At 45.2% G+C, this 15567-nt stretch overlaps 1 protein-coding gene across 2 annotated transcripts in view; it reads left to right on the forward strand.

Annotated features, from left to right (window-relative positions):
* Nucleotides 1-15567, forward strand: part of mcc (MCC regulator of WNT signaling pathway) — a 120957-nt gene that overhangs the window by 9854 nt on the left and 95536 nt on the right. Inside the window, exon 1 of one of the 2 annotated variants that reach the window (XM_081366184.1) lies at nt 15158-15456. The exons of the other annotated variant lie outside the window; for it this stretch is intronic. Within the exon in view, the coding sequence (XP_081222310.1) occupies nt 15421-15456 (36 nt within the window). The 5' untranslated portion in view covers nt 15158-15420. Of the gene's footprint in view, nt 1-15157; nt 15457-15567 lie in introns of those variants that run through there. 2 annotated transcript variants of the gene reach the window in all.

Here is a 15567-nt window from a genome sequence, read left to right on the forward strand (position 1 = left end):
TATTTATCTATCTGGCTTTTAAAACTACTAAACTACAACATAAACTATTTCAAACTGAAAACCTTCAAACTTAAAGCTTTTAAAACTACTTTAAACTTTCTGGCTTTCTGGTTTGTCTCGACAAACTTTTATTTACTTTTGTGTTTTCATAATTGTTGGAAGCCAAAATCAAAACTCATGTTGATGAATCGCACAGCTCTAGTGAGACGGTGTAAAACTGTTCTTGCTTTACTCTTTCTGAGAAACTCTTTAGACTGTGTTAGGAAGTATATTGGATGAGTATTGAACTCTAAGAGTGTGTTATGGAGGATTTCAGCACTGCTGTATGTGTGTGTGTGTGTGTGTGTGTGTGTGTGTGTGTGTGTGTGTGTGTGTGTGGATCAGTGTTAAAGGTCTGCTGGTATTAAACCTGTCTCTGTCTCTCTGGTTTTCTCTCGGTCTCTTCATCCTCCACTTAGAGCACAGATTTCATTATGAGCATTATCTGCTGTGCGCTGCTGTCTGCTAATGTCCTCGTCTCGCTAATGCGTGTAGCCGATCCGTCAAAGTCACGTTCACTGCAGCGCGTTGCAAATCATCTTCAGGTTCGTCAATTCATGTCGGACCCGTTTCAGTTCATCATGTTGAGTCCAGATTCAGACGTCTCTCAGGATTTGTTGTTCGCCTTTGTTTACAACTTTAACATTTTCTATCTTAAGTCCCCGTGTGTGAGACTGTGTGTTTGAGAGAGAGAGAGAGAGAGAGAGAGTGTGTGTGTGTGTGTGTGTGTGTGTGTGTGTGTGTGTGAGACAGTGTGTGTTTGAGAGAGTGTGTTTGTGTGTGAGACAGTGTGTGTGTGTGTGTGTGTGTGTGTGTGTGTGTGTGTGTTAGAGTGTGTATGTATGTGTGAGACAGTGTGTGTGTGTGTGTGTGTGTGTGTGTGTGTGTGTGTGTGTGTGTGTGTGTGTGTATGTGTGTGGTGTTTTTAATATGCTTTAAGACAAAGCATGTGTAAATTCATAAGTCGACACCATTGAGTATTTTCTCCTTAAAACTGCAGTGAACCAAAGACAGTCTCAGAAACCCCTGTTTCCTGCATCACAAACATGTGACCAATCCTGTCACGTGAGGGCGGGGCTTTTCTCCACTGACCTTATTCAGGCATTTCTAAGGATGCTGATTGATTTTGAATTAGTTATTTATTTTTTCTGTAACCTCATTAAATCGCGCTTGTGTCCTTCAGCCCCAGTTCTGCTGCATCCAGCAGTTTTTGTTCGTCTGTTGTGTTTTTGCTCGTTTAAAAGGCCAGGCGTGTTTTATCCTTTAGAGGACGGATGAAAAGACATACGCTCACCATGGGAATGGTTTGAAATGATAAATGTGTGTATGGTTTCCTCTCCTTCCCTCAGACACACACACACACACACACACACACACACACACACACACACACACACTCACACACACACACACACACACTCACACACACACACTCCCTCACACACACACACACACACACACACACACACACACACACACACACACACACACACACACACACTTGCTGTTTAATTATCTTACCAGAACACCACAATAACAGCTCCTTCACTGCAAAAATTACTTAAAAGGGTTATGACATGGATTTAAAAAAAAATATTTGAGGTTCACTTATACCAAATATATATATATATATATATATATATATATATATATATATAAATACGCTGTTAAATTCTGGGTAAAGACACTAGTGAGTTCCTGACCCCTGAAGTGTGTGTGAAGCTATATTGTGAGAGTAATTGTGATATTCCCCGAGTGTGTTCTGATGACATCAGCAGTCTGGGTGGTTTAAAGGCTGAGAAGTTTTAATGGTGGTGTGTGTAGGTGACCTCAAGAACACACACACACACACACACACACACACACACACACACACACACACACACGAAATGTTGAGGTTGACCGAGGGAAACGACTGCTGTTGTAGAGTGACTTTTAAAGAGTGACGTGCTTCTTATTATTTGTAATGCCACATGACAGACCAGAGTGCTGTACAGAGGAAGGAAACAGACATGCAAACAACACAGCTAAAATACAGCAAACAACATAGCTAAAACACAGCAAACAACACAGTTAAAACACAGCTAAAACACAGCAAACAGCACAGCTAAAACAGTTAAAACACAGCAAACAACACAGTTAAAACACAGCTAAAACAGTTAAAATAGCAAACAACACAGTTAAAACACAGCTAAAACACAGCAAACAACACAGCTAAAACACAGTTAAAACACAGCAAACAACACAGCTAAAACACAGCAAACAACACAGCTAAAACAGCTAAAACAGTTAAAACACAGCTAAAACACAGCTAAAACACAGTTAAAACACAGCAAACAACACAGCTAAAACAGCTAAAACACAGTTAAAACACACAGCTAAAACACTGCTAAAACAGTTAAAACACAGCAAACAACACAGTTAAAACACAGTTAAAACACAGCAAACAACACAGCTAAAACACAGCAAACAACACAGCTAAAACACCTAAAACACAGTTAAACACAGCTAAAACACAGTTAAAACACAGCAAACAACACAGCTAAAACACAGTTAAAACACACAGCTAAAACACTGCTAAAACACTGCTAAAACACTGCTAAAACAGTTAAAACACAGCAAACAACAGTTAAAACACAGCTAAAACAGCAAACAACACAGCTAAAACACAGCAAACAACACAGCTAAAACAGTTAAAACAGCAAACACAGTTAAAACACAGCAGACAACACAGCTAAAACACAGTTAAAACACACAGCTAAAACACAGTTAAAACACAGCTAAAACACAGTTAAAACACAGCTAAAATACAGTTAAAACACAGCTAAAACACAGCAAACAGCTAAAACAGCTAAAACACAGCAAACAACACAGCTAAAACAGCAAACAACACAGCTAAAACAGCTAAAACACAGTTAAAACACACAGCTAAAACACAGCTAAAACACAGTTAAAACAGCTAAAACATTAAAACACAGTTAAAACACAGCTAAAACACAGTTAAAACACAGCTAAAATACAGTTAAAACACAGCTAAAACACAGCTAAAACAGCAAACAACACAGCTAAAACACAGCAAACAACACAGCTAAAACAGTTAAAACAGCAAACACAGTTAAAACACAGTTAAAACACTGCTAAAACACAGTTAAAACACAGCAAACAACACAGCTAAAACACAGCAAACAACACAGCTAAAACACAGTTAAAACACACAGCTAAAACACAGCTAAAACACAGTTAAAACAGCTAAAATACAGTTAAAACTGCTAAAACATTAAAACACAGTTAAAACACAGTTAAAACACAGTTAAAACACAGCTAAAATACAGTTAAAACACAGCTAAAACGCAGCAAACACAGCTAAAACAGCTAAAACACAGCAAACAACACAGCTAAAACACAGTTAAAACACAGCTAAAACACAGTTAAAACACAGCTAAAACACAGTTAAAACACAGCTAAAATACAGTTAAAACACAGCTAAAACGCAGCAAACACAGCTAAAACAGCTAAAACACAGCAAACAACACAGCTAAACACAGTTAAAACACAGCTAAAACACAGCAAACAACACAGCTAAAACACAGCAAACAACACAGCTAAAACACAGCTAAAACACAGCAAACGACACAGTTAAAACACAGCAAACAACACAGATAAAACACAGCAAACACAGCTAAAACACAGCAAACACAGCTAAAACACAGCAAACAACAGCTAAAACACAGCAAACAACAGCTAAAACACAGCAAACAACAGCTAAAACACAGCAAACACAGCTAAAACACAGCAAACACAGCTAAAACACAGCAAACAACAGCTAAAACACAGCAAACAACAGCTAAAACACAGCAAACACAGCTAAAACACAGCAAACAACACAGATAAAACACAGCAAACACAGCTAAAACACAGCAAACACAGCTAAAACACAGCAAACACAGCTAAAACACAGCAAACAACACAGCTAAAACACAGCAAACAACAGCTAAAACACAGCAAACAACAGCTAAAACACAGCAAACAACACAGCTAAAACACAGTTAAAACACAGTTAAAACACAGCAAACAACACAGCTAAAACACAGCAAACAACACAGCTAAAACACAGCGTCTTTAAACAAACGAGTGATTAAGAAGAATAAACTAAAGATGAAGACAGAGGCTGAATGTGTCAGTAATAGTGCAATTGAACCACTTTTAGTGTTGATATGAGATGAGATTGTGTCGGTCTGTGGATGATTCTGACGTTCAGTGGATTCGTGAATTATTCATCAGAGTATTTTGGTATTTGTGGGTTCAGAGTGTGTCTGTTTCCAGAAAACCAAAAATATCAAACCTTGAGTGAGTTTGTGTCTGAATGCATGTAGTTTATATACAGTCAAACCAGAGTATATTCAGACACTTTCAACATTTCTCAAATTATCAGTTTATTCGCTATAGTTTAGAGAATGGTGATAAAATATGAGCAGAGCTCAGTTGATATTTGACTGGTTTTGTCCGTCCTTCTGTTAGACTGTCTCACACATGAATTATGTTGAATATCTGTCAGCTGTTAAATTTAACTACACAATTAGATAATACCAGTTTAGCTCAACCAATCACCAAGCAATGCTTCATTTTGTTCAGTCTGTGTGTAAAAAGAGCATTAGCAATTAAAGAAAACACACTTCATCAAAACATGATCAGCTCAAAGTGTCCCAATCATTTTTAGTCCCAAATTTGTATAAATGTCACTGGTAGTCTCTGAATGAAGAATTATTGGGTATAATATCTCACAGTTTACTTTATTTTGCTCTCCTCACTTACAGAAATGAACTATAGTGTCCTGAACACACTAGTAGAAATTATATCTGGTGTCTGAATAATTTTTTTGGACTGTAGATAATGTGCATGAATGTGAATGTTGTTGTAAAGTGTGTTTTGGGTTATATTTGTCAAATAATGACTGAACTTTGAGTGTAAAATAACTTTTGTGTAAAGTAATCACCTGACGGCTTCACTAGAGGGAGCTGTTGAACACTTTGTGTAACTCATCACTTTTAACCACATAAACTCAACCCATCTCTGTCTTTACATAAGACTCGGAGTGTGTGAGACAGACTCTGAGTGCGTGAGACAGGCTCTGAGTGTGTGAGTGTGTGAGACAGACTCTGAGTGTGTGAGACAGTGTGTGAGACAGACTCTGAGTGTGTGAGACAGTGCGTGAGACAGACTCTGAGTGTGTGAGACAGACTCTGAGTGTGTGAGACAGACTCTGAGTGTGTGAGACAGTGTGTGAGACAGACTCTGAGACTCTGAGTGTGTGAGACAGTGTGTGAGACAGACTCTGAGTGTGTGAGACAGTGTGTGAGACAGACTCTGAGTGTGTGAGACAGTGTGTGAGACAGACTCTGAGTGTGTGAGACTGTGTGAGACAGACTCTGAGTGTGTGAGACTGACTCTGAGTGTGTGAGACTGACTCTGAGTGTGTGAGACAGACTCTGAGTGTGTGAGACAGACTCTGAGTGTGTGAGACTGTGTGTGAGACAGACTCTGAGTGTGTGAGACAGTGTGTGAGACTGACTCTGAGTGTGTGAGACTGACTCTGAGTGTGTGAGACTGACTCTGAGTGTGTGAGACAGACTCTGAGTGTGTGAGACAGACTCTGAGTGTGTGAGACTGTGTGTGAGACAGACTCTGAGTGTGTGAGACTGACTCTGAGTGTGTGAGACAGTGTGTGAGACTGACTCTGAGTGTGTGAGACAGTGTGTGAGACAGACTCTGAGTGTGTGAGACTGTGTGAGACAGACTCTGAGTGTGTGAGACTGACTCTGAGTGTGTGAGACAGACTCTGAGTGTGTGAGACTGACTCTGAGTGTGTGAGACTGACTCTGAGTGTGTGAGACTGACTCTGAGTGTGTGAGACAGACTCTGAGTGTGTGAGACTGTGTGTGAGACTGACTCTGAGTGTGTGAGACAGTGTGTGAGACAGACTCTGAGTGTGTGAGACTGTGTGAGAGACTCTGAGTGTGTGAGACTGACTCTGAGTGTGTGAGACTGACTCTGAGTGTGTGAGACTGACTCTGAGTGTGTGAGACAGACTCTGAGTGTGTGAGACAGACTCTGAGTGTGTGAGACTGTGTGTGAGACAGACTCTGAGTGTGTGAGACTGACTCTGAGTGTGTGAGACAGTGTGTGAGACTGACTCTGAGTGTGTGAGACAGTGTGTGAGACAGACTCTGAGTGTGTGAGACTGTGTGAGACAGACTCTGAGTGTGTGAGACTGACTCTGAGTGTGTGAGACTGACTCTGAGTGTGTGAGACAGACTCTGAGTGTGTGAGACAGACTCTGAGTGTGTGAGACAGACTCTGAGTGTGTGAGACTGAGTGTGTGAGACAGACTCTGAGTGTGTGAGACTGAGTGTGTGAGACAGACTCTGAGTGTGTGAGACTGACTCTGAGTGTGTGAGACTGACTCTGAGTGTGTGAGACTGACTCTGAGTGTGTGAGACAGACTCTGAGTGTGTGAGACTGTGTGTGAGACTGACTCTGAGTGTGTGAGACAGTGTGTGAGACAGACTCTGAGTGTGTGAGACTGTGTGAGAGACTCTGAGTGTGTGAGACTGACTCTGAGTGTGTGAGACTGACTCTGAGTGTGTGAGACAGACTCTGAGTGTGTGAGACAGACTCTGAGTGTGTGAGACTGTGTGTGAGACAGACTCTGAGTGTGTGAGACTGACTCTGAGTGTGTGAGACAGTGTGTGAGACTGACTCTGAGTGTGTGAGACAGTGTGTGAGACAGACTCTGAGTGTGTGAGACTGTGTGAGACAGACTCTGAGTGTGTGAGACTGACTCTGAGTGTGTGAGACTGACTCTGAGTGTGTGAGACAGACTCTGAGTGTGTGAGACAGACTCTGAGTGTGTGAGACAGACTCTGAGTGTGTGAGACTGAGTGTGTGAGACAGACTCTGAGTGTGTGAGACTGAGTGTGTGAGACAGACTCTGAGTGTGTGAGACTGACTCTGAGTGTGTGAGACTGACTCTGAGTGTGTGAGACTGACTCTGAGTGTGTGAGACTGACTCTGAGTGTGTGAGACAGACTCTGAGTGTGTGAGACTGTGTGTGAGACTGACTCTGAGTGTGTGAGACAGTGTGTGAGACAGACTCTGAGTGTGTGAGACTGTGTGAGAGACTCTGAGTGTGTGAGACTGACTCTGAGTGTGTGAGACAGACTCTGAGTGTGTGAGACAGACTCTGAGTGTGTGAGACTGAGTGTGTGAGACAGACTCTGAGTGTGTGAGACTCTTGAGTGTGTGAGACTCTGAGTGTGTGAGACAGGCTCTGAGTGTGTGAGACAGACTCTGAGTGTGTGAGACAGACTCTGAGTGTGTGAGACTGACTCTGAGTGTGTGAGACAGTGTGTGAGACAGACTCTGAGTGTGTGAGACTGTGTGTGAGACAGACTCTGAGTGTGTGAGACAGTGTGTGAGACAGACTCTGAGTGTGTGAGACTGTGTGAGAGACTCTGAGTGTGTGAGACAGACTCTGAGTGTGTGAGACTGACTCTGAGTGTGTGAGACAGTGTGTGAGACAGTGTGTGAGACAGACTCTGAGTGTGTGAGACTGTGTGAGACAGACTCTGAGTGTGTGAGACTGACTCTGAGTGTGTGAGACAGACTCTGAGTGTGTGAGACTGAGTGTGTGAGACAGACTCTGAGTGTGTGAGACTGACTCTGAGTGTGTGAGACTGACTCTGAGTGTGTGAGACTGTGTGAGACAGACTCTGAGTGTGTGAGACTGACTCTGAGTGTGTGAGACTGAGTGTGTGAGACAGACTCTGAGTGTGTGAGACTCATGAGTGTGTGAGACTCTGAGTGTGTGAGACAGGCTCTGAGTGTGTGAGACAGGCTCTGAGTGTGTGAGACAGGCTCTGAGTGTGTGAGACAGACTCTGAGTGTGTGAGACAGACTCTGAGTGTGTGAGACAGACTCTGAGTGTGTGAGACAGACTCTGAGTGTGTGAGACTGAGTGTGTGAGACAGACTCTGAGTGTGAGACTCTTGAGTGTGTGAGACTCTGAGTGTGTGAGTCAGACTCTGAGTGCGTGAGACAGTGTGTGAGACAGACTCTGAGTGTGTGAGACAGTGTGTGAGACAGACTCTGAGTGTGTGAGACAGTGTGTGAGACAGACTCTGAGTGCGTGAGACAGACTCTGAGTGCGTGAGACAGACTCTGAGTGCGTGAGACAGACTCTGAGTGCGTGAGACAGACTCTGAGTGCGTGAGACAGACTCTGAGTGTGTGAGACAGACTCAGTCTGAGTGTGTGAGACTGAGTGTGTGAGACAGACTCTGAGTGCGTGAGACAGACTCTGAGTGTGTGAGACTGACTCTGAGTGTGTGAGACAGACTCAGTCTGAGTGTGTGAGACTGAGTGTGTGAGACAGACTCTGAGTGTGTGAGACAGTGTGTGAGACAGACTCTGAGTGTGTGAGACAGTGTGTGAGACAGACTCTGAGTGTGTGAGACAGTGTGTGAGACAGACTCTGAGTGTGTGAGACTGTGTGTGAGACAGACTCTGAGTGTGTGAGACAGTGTGTGAGACTCTGAGTGTGTGAGTCAGACTCTGAGTGTGTGAGACAGTGTGTGAGACAGACTCTGAGTGTGTGAGACAGTGTGTGAGACTCTGAGTGTGTGAGTCAGACTCTGAGTGTGTGAGACAGTGTGTGAGACAGACTCTGAGTGTGTGAGACAGTGTGTGAGACTCTGAGTGTGTGAGTCAGACTCTGAGTGTGTGAGACAGTGTGTGAGACAGACTCTGAGTGTGTGAGACAGTGTGTGAGACAGACTCTGAGTGTGTGAGACACTCTTGAGTGTGTGAGACAGACTCTGAATGCGTGAGACAGACTCTGAGTGTGTGAGACAGACTCAGTCTGAGTGTGTGAGACTGAGTGTGTGAGAGACTCTGAGTGCGTGAGACAGACTCTGAGTGCGTGAGACAGACTCAGTCTGAGTGTGTGAGACTGAGTGTGTGAGACAGACTCTGAGTGTGTGAGACAGACTCTGAGTGTGTGAGACAGACTCTTGAGTGTGTGAGACAGACTCTGAGTGCGTGAGACAGACTCAGTCTGAGTGTGTGAGACTGAGTGTGTGAGACAGACTCTGAGTGTGTGAGACTGACTCTGAGTGTGTGAGACAGTGTGTGAGACAGACTCTGAGTGTGTGAGACTGTGTGTGAGACAGACTCTGAGTGTGTGAGACAGTGTGTGAGACAGACTCTGAGTGTGTGAGACTGTGTGAGAGACTCTGAGTGTGTGAGACAGACTCTGAGTGTGTGAGACAGTGTGTGAGACAGACTCTGAGTGTGTGAGACAGTGTGTGAGACAGACTCTGAGTGTGTGAGACAGACTCTTGAGTGTGTGAGACAGACTCTGAGTGCGTGAGACAGACTCAGTCTGAGTGTGTGAGACTGAGTGTGTGAGACAGACTCTGAGTGTGTGAGACTGACTCTGAGTGTGTGAGACAGTGTGTGATACAGACTCTGAGTGTGTGAGACTGTGTGTGAGACAGACTCTGAGTGTGTGAGACAGTGTGTGAGACAGACTCTGAGTGTGTGAGACTGTGTGAGAGACTCTGAGTGTGTGAGACAGACTCTGAGTGTGTGAGACTGACTCTGAGTGTGTGAGACAGTGTGTGAGACAGACTCTGAGTGTGTGAGACTGTGAGACAGACTCTGAGTGTGTGAGACTGACTCTGAGTGTGTGAGACAGACTCTGAGTGTGTGAGACTGAGTGTGTGAGACAGACTCTGAGTGTGTGAGACTGACTCTGAGTGTGTGAGACAGACTCTGAGTGTGTGAGACTGAGTGTGTGAGACAGACTCTGAGTGTGTGAGACAGACTCTGAGTGTGTGAGACTGACTCTGAGTGTGTGAGACTGAGTGTGTGAGACAGACTCTGAGTGTGTGAGACTCTTGAGTGTGTGAGACTCTGAGTGTGTGAGACAGGCTCTGAGTGTGTGAGACAGGCTCTGAGTGTGTGAGACAGGCTCTGAGTGTGTGAGACAGACTCTGAGTGTGTGAGACAGACTCTGAGTGTGTGAGACAGACTCTGAGTGTGTGAGACAGACTCTGAGTGTGTGAGACTGAGTGTGTGAGACAGACTCTGAGTGTGTGAGACAGACTCTTGAGTGTGTGAGACAGACTCTGAGTGCGTGAGACAGACTCAGTCTGAGTGTGTGAGACTGAGTGTGTGAGACAGACTCTGAGTGTGTGAGACAGACTCAGTCTGAGTGTGTGAGACTGAGTGTGTGAGACAGACTCTGAGTGTGTGAGACAGACTCTGAGTGTGTGAGACAGTGTGTGAGACAGACTCTGAGTGTGTGAGACAGTGTGTGAGACAGACTCTGAGTGTGTGAGACAGACTCTGAGTGCGTGAGACAGACTCTGAGTGCGTGAGACAGGCTCTGAGTGTGTGAGACAGGCTCTGAGTGTGTGAGACAGACTCTGAGTGTGTGAGACAGAGTGTGTGAGACAGACTCTGAGTGTGTGAGACAGACTCAGTCTGAGTGTGTGAGACTGAGTGTGTGAGACAGACTCTGAGTGTGTGAGACAGACTCTGAGTGTGTGAGACAGTGTGTGAGACAGACTCTGAGTGTGTGAGACAGTGTGTGAGACAGACTCTGAGTGTGTGAGACAGACTCTGAGTGTGTGAGACAGACTCTTGAGTGTGTGAGACAGACTCTGAGTGCGTGAGACAGACTCTGAGTGTGTGAGACAGACTCAGTCTGAGTGTGTGAGACTGAGTGTGTGAGACAGACTCTGAGTGTGTGAGACTCTGAGTGTGTGAGTCAGACTCTGAGTGTGTGAGACAGTGTGTGAGACAGACTCTGAGTGTGTGAGACAGTGTGTGAGACAGACTCTGAGTGTGTGAGACAGTGTGTGAGACAGACTCTGAGTGTGTGAGACAGTGTGTGAGACAGACTCTGAGTGTGTGAGACAGACTCTGAGTGTGTGAGACAGTGTGTGAGACTCTGAGTGTGTGAGTCAGACTCTGAGTGTGTGAGACAGTGTGTGAGACAGACTCTGAGTGTGTGAGACAGTGTGTGAGACAGACTCTGAGTGTGTGAGACAGTGTGTGAGACTCTGAGTGTGTGAGTCAGACTCTGAGTGTGTGAGACAGTGTGTGAGACAGACTCTGAGTGTGTGAGACAGTGTGTGAGACAGACTCTGAGTGTGTGAGACAGTGTGTGAGACTCTGAGTGTGTGAGTCAGACTCTGAGTGTGTGAGACAGTGTGTGAGACAGACTCTGAGTGTGTGAGACAGTGTGTGAGACTCTGAGTGTGTGAGTCAGACTCTGAGTGTGTGAGACAGACTCTGAGTGTGTGAGACTCTGAGTGTGTGAGTCAGACTCTGAGTGTGTGAGACAGTGTGTGAGACAGACTCTGAGTGTGTGAGACAGTGTGTGAGACAGACTCTGAGTGTGTGAGACAGACTCTTGAGTGTGTGAGACAGACTCTGAATGCGTGAGACAGACTCTGAGTGTGTGAGACAGACTCAGTCTGAGTGTGTGAGACTGAGTGTGTGAGAGACTCTGAGTGCGTGAGACAGACTGAGTGCGTGAGACAGACTCAGTCTGAGTGTGTGAGACTGAGTGTGTGAGACAGACTCTGAGTGTGTGAGACAGACTGAGTGTGTGAGACAGTGTGTGAGACAGACTCTGAGTGTGTGAGACAGTGTGTGAGACAGACTCTGAGTGTGTGAGACAGACTCTGAGTGTGTGAGACAGACTCTGAGTGTGTGAGACTGTGTGTGAGACAGACTCTGAGTGTGTGAGACAGTGTGTGAGACTCTGAGTGTGTGAGTCAGACTCTGAGTGTGTGAGACAGTGTGTGAGACAGACTCTGAGTGTGTGAGACAGTGTGTGAGACTCTGAGTGTGTGTGTCAGACTCTGAGTGTGTGAGACAGTGTGTGAGACAGACTCTGAGTGTGTGAGACAGTGTGTGAGACTCTGAGTGTGTGAGTCAGACTCTGAGTGTGTGAGACAGACTCTGAGTGTGTGAGACTCTGAGTGTGTGAGTCAGACTCTGAGTGTGTGAGACAGTGTGTGAGACAGACTCTGAGTGTGTGAGACAGTGTGTGAGACAGACTCTGAGTGTGTGAGACAGGCTCTGAGTGTGTGAGACAGAGTGTGTGAGAGACTCTGAGTGCGTGAGACAGACTGAGTGCGTGAGACAGACTCAGTCTGAGTGTGTGAGACTGAGTGTGTGAGACAGACTCTGAGTGTGTGAGACAGACTGAGTGTGTGAGACAGTGTGTGAGACAGACTCTGAGTGTGTGAGACAGTGTGTGAGACAGACTCTGAGTGTGTGAGACAGACTCTGAGTGTGTGAGACAGACTCTGAGTGTGTGAGACTCTGAGTGTGTGAGACTGAGTGTGTGAGTCAGACTCTGAGTGTGTGAGACAGACTCTGAGTGCGTGAGACAGACTCTTGAGTGTGTGAGACTGAGTGTGTGAGACAGACTCGGAGTGTGTGAGACAGTGTGTGAGACAGTGTGTGAGACAGTGTGTGAGACAGACTCTGAGTGTGTGAGACAGACTCTGAGTGTGTGAGACAGACTCTTGAGTGTGTGAGACTGAGTGTGTGAGTCAGACTCTGAGTGTGTGAGACTCTGAGTGTGTGAGTCAGACTCTGAGTGTGTGAGACAGACTCTGAGTGTGTGAGACTGAGTGTGTGAGACTGAGTGTGTGAGACTGAGTGTGTGAGACAGACTCTGAGTGTGTGAGACTCTGAGTGTGTGAGACTGAGTGTGTGAGACAGACTCTGAGTGTGTGAGACTCTGAGTGTGTGAGACTCTGAGTGTGTGAGACAGACTCTTGAGTGTGTGAGACTTTGAGTGTGTGAGACAGACTCTGTGTGAGACTGAGTGTGTGAGACAGACTCTGAGTGTGTGAGACTGAGTGTGTGAGACTGAGTGTGTGAGACTGAGTGTGTGAGACTGAGTGTGTGAGACAGTGTGTGAGACAGACTCTGAGTGTGTGAGACTGAGTGTGTGAGACAGACTCTGAGTGTGTGAGACAGTGTGTGAGACAGACTCTGAGTGTGTGAGACAGTGTGTGAGACAGACTCTGAGTGTGTGAGACAGTGTGTGAGACAGACTCTGAGTGTGTGAGACTGAGTGTGTGAGACAGACTCTGAGTGTGTGAGACTGAGTGTGTGAGACAGACTCTGAGTGTGTGAGACAGACTCTGAGTGTGTGAGACTGAGTGTGTGAGACAGACTCTGAGACTCTGAGTGTGTGAGACAGGCTCTGAGTGTGTGAGACAGACTCTGAGTGTGTGAGACAGGCTCTGAGTGTGTGAGACAGACTCTGAGTGTGTGAGACAGACTCTGAGTGTGTGAGACAGGCTCTGAGTGTGTGAGACAGACTCTGAGTGTGTGAGACAGACTCTGAGTGTGTGAGACAGGCTCTGAGTGTGTGAGACAGACTCTGAGTGTTTGAGTCAGACTCTGAGTGTGTGAGACTCTGAGTGTGTGAGACTGAGTGTGTGAGACAGACTCGGAGTGTGTGAGATAGACTCGGAGTGTGTGAGACTCGGAGTGTGTGAGACTCGGAGTGTGTGAGATAGACTCGGAGTGTGTGAGACTCGGAGTGTGTGAGACAGATGCAGTGTGTTTTTCATTGTTTCTGACAGAGTGTTGGATGAAGATTCATCTAACATGCTGACACACACCTATGATTAAGTATGTTACACAGAGTGTGTGCCAACAGAGCGATATAATCTACTGGAGAAAGTTCTGGATCAGATGCGGTGTTAAAGAGACAGCGCTCCTAAAACTGAGCAGCGTTTCTTCAAGTCTTTTAAATTCATTTAAAAAAGAATCTGGTTTAGTGTCATTAATGTTGAATCTGCTGCATTGCATCTTTTTGCAGTTTGTTCGAGTGTGTGGAAGTGAGAATATGATTTTAAAAATACAGAATACTTGCTTTTATGATACTTTAATGGAGCTTTTATGGTATTTTATGGCATTTTGGGAGTACATGACATGTGCGAAGTCATCTAAATTCAGATTTTAAACCCACTAATGTTCCTCTTTATAAAAGATGCAGTGTGTCACTGGCGACACCGAACTAAATAATACAAATAATGACAGGTTTTTCAAACAGGTTTTTCCAGACAAAGTCAAACTTTTTTAGCATCTTACCCCATCAGTGCCACGTTTTTAAGAATGAGAAGTAAAATATATTGTATAGGTATAATATAAAAACAATAAATATTTAGAGTTCCATGTTTTTTATACACATTTTTTTGTCTTTTTAATTCTTTCTAGTTACACTCTAGTAAGTCTTTTCTACGAAGCTTGTTTCCGCCACAGAATAAAAACTGTCTATTTTCTCAGAATTGGGATTTTTCTCACAATTACAATAGTCCAAATTGTATAAACTCTGACTGTGTGCGTGTGTGTGTGTGTGTGTGTGTGTGTGTGTGTGTGTGTGTGTGTGTGTGTGTGTGTGTGTGTTCGCGTGCGTGTTTGTTTGTATGTATGCGCGTGTGTGTTTGTGTGTGTGTGTGTGTGTGTGTGTGTGTGTGTGTATGTATGTATGAGTGTATGTATGTATGTGTGTATGTCTGTCTGTGTGTGTGTGTGTGTGTGTGTGTGTGTGTGTGTCCATCTATGTGTGTGTGTGTGTGTGTGTGTGTGTCTGTGTGTGTGTCTCTGTATGTGTGTGTGTATGTCTGGATGTGTGTGTATGTATGTAGAAAATCCTTTGGCTTTTATCCCAAACAACTGGGGAAATAATAGAAATTAGTTGGTCATAAAGTTGGCTCTTAAAAAGCTTAGAAGAGTAGAAGAAGTGACTATCTGAGAGCAGAGTGACTGATCATATTCCAGCCGAGGGGAATCTGACGGGCTGGAACAGACACACACACACACACACACACACACACACACACACACACACGTGTAAAACACTCCTCCTGCGGCCCCATGCAGCTGTGAGGCCCAGAGGAGGTCTCTCTCTCTCTCTCTCTCTCTCTCTCTCTCTCTCTCTCTCTCTCTCTCTCTCTCTCTCTCTCCCTCTCCCGCCCTCCCTCGCTCTCTCTCTGTGTGTGTGTGTGTGTGTGTGAATCAGAGCGCTGCAGATCTGCTGTCGGGAGTCTCCAGCTGGCTAGGGGAATGTGTGGATCGCCACAACGGTTCTCAGTGTGGATTTAACCGTGTCTCTCGCGCAGGATTACTGTCGGGATTGCATTGGGAATACCGTCGGGGATCGTGCTGGTGAAATCGAGGATGTGTGTGTGTGTCACAGAAGCAGGAGGAACGTGTTTCTCGTCGACCTCGGGTGACCGTCTCCCGCTGGAAAACCGGGATTAGATCCGAGAGTTTCGGGATCATGAACTCAGGAGTGTCTGTGAATGAGGGAAACGAGGTGAGACTCGTTTGATGAAGGTCTGACTGCGACGTGCGGCTCTGAAACGGTGTGTGTGTGTCGTCTGACTGACACACACACACACACACACACACACTTCTGATGTTGTTA

This window comes from Scardinius erythrophthalmus, assembly GCF_964197995.2.
Source record: "Scardinius erythrophthalmus genome assembly, chromosome: 5".
NCBI lineage: Eukaryota > Metazoa > Chordata > Actinopteri > Cypriniformes > Leuciscidae > Scardinius > Scardinius erythrophthalmus.